The sequence below is a fragment of the Populus nigra genome, chromosome 9 (genome assembly GCF_951802175.1).
Source record: "Populus nigra chromosome 9, ddPopNigr1.1, whole genome shotgun sequence".
In the NCBI taxonomy this organism is placed as follows: Eukaryota; Viridiplantae; Streptophyta; class Magnoliopsida; order Malpighiales; family Salicaceae; genus Populus; species Populus nigra.
In genome coordinates this window covers 59,714-61,297 of record NC_084860.1, presented here as the reverse complement: position 1 = coordinate 61,297, position 1,584 = coordinate 59,714, and the positions used below count along the sequence as shown (strand labels likewise).

Here is a 1,584-nt window from a genome sequence, read left to right as displayed (position 1 = left end):
GTTGCGTGATTAATAGCTGTAGTCAGTTTCTATTTAATATATAATCCCAGTGAGTAACGGTATGACGCCAAAAGCAGAGGCAGTGCACTTAGAAACCTCTTCCAATTCGGATATTTTAAGAATCCTATTCCTTGAATGACAAGATGTTAAAGAATGTGTGCATATATATAGAGAGAGAAAAACGGCGAAAGCCAAACTTAAAAGAAACAAATGGATGGAGAAATAAATACATCAGAATCCATAGCGGCAGAAGCAGTAGAAGCAGCAGCAAGAGGAGAAAACGATTTCTCTCTTGTCAATCTGAATGCCGATCTGTTGATCAACATTCTTGTTCGACTTCCACCAGAAAAATCAGTCTTTTGTTCCAAGTTGGTCTCCAAAGGTTGGTGTTCTATACTAGAGAATCCCTATTTTGTTTCCAGGTTTATATCGCACCATATCAATGACAAGCTGAGAAACCATTATTCTTCTTATGCCGCTGCATACCACAAATACCCCCCTTTCTTCTTTATTAGTAGATACAACGATCCAAGGCTTTGTTTTTTCGCAACTGGTGCTGATCAGGAGGAATCCCCCAAGGAATTCACGTTAGAATTTCTTCCACAGGAAAACGACATTAATCTTATTGTTTCTGTAAAGGCTTCCTGCAATGATCTACTCTTCTGCATAGCAAAAAACAGTGATTATGTTATCACTCATTACTATATCTGCAATCCCTTCACTAGGCAATGGAGTGTCCTCCCTCCTCCTCTCATAAGAACTACAACAAAAAGAATACATTTTGGGTTGGTTTGCCAGCCAAATTATCAGAGATGGATTCAAGGACAACAATATGAATCTCGTTTTCGGCTTGTACGCTTTATTGAGGTAGCAGAGCACCATGTCGCGGTGGATTTATATTGTTCTGAGACTGGACAATGGAATGAATCTTTTCTGGTAGGTGCCCAGTATGACTTTATCTTTACCAATGTTTTAGCACATGATGGGAAGTTGCATTGGTACAATGGTAGAGATGTTGTTGCTTATGATCCCTTTAATGATGGTCAAACCATTTTCATCGATGGATCCCAATTTAAAGGACGAACCCCATTGCCCGACGTCATTCTTAACAATCCTGACCGCCTCATTTTACGGGTAGTTAATTTCCGCCTTGGGGAATGCCGAGGATTGTTGCGGTTCATGCAGATCATCACTAATTCCTACCGTTCAGATTCTAATGATCATCTGAGTGTTTGGGAGCTCAAGGACAATGAGACTAGAGGATTCAGTTTGGTACACGTGATTTCCTTTGACAATATGTTCTCCAAAGAACCCTGGGTTAGAGATTTTGTAAAGAGCGAGAACAGGGTCAATGCACGGGCACTAGCTTTCCACCCAGAAAATAAGGATGTGGTATACTTGGGCTTCCTTTACCACATCATCTCGTGCAACATCCGAACCGGTGAGTTGGAAGTCATTGATGGGATTCCGTATGAACATAAATTCTGTGCTTTGGAAAATGTCTTCGGAATCAAGCTACCATGGTGGCCAACACCAGTTTCGACGTCCTCGCACCCCCTGAATGCCCTTCTCCACTACTACTGA

General features: G+C 41.4%; 1 protein-coding gene across 1 annotated transcript; it reads left to right on the top strand.

The window, feature by feature from the left end:
- The first annotated feature begins 210 nt into the window (after positions 1-210).
- LOC133703555 (F-box protein At3g26010-like) lies at positions 211-1,584 on the top strand. Its single transcript, XM_062128157.1, has one exon. The coding sequence runs from the start codon at positions 211-213 to the stop codon at positions 1,582-1,584; it is 1,374 nt and encodes a 457-aa protein (XP_061984141.1).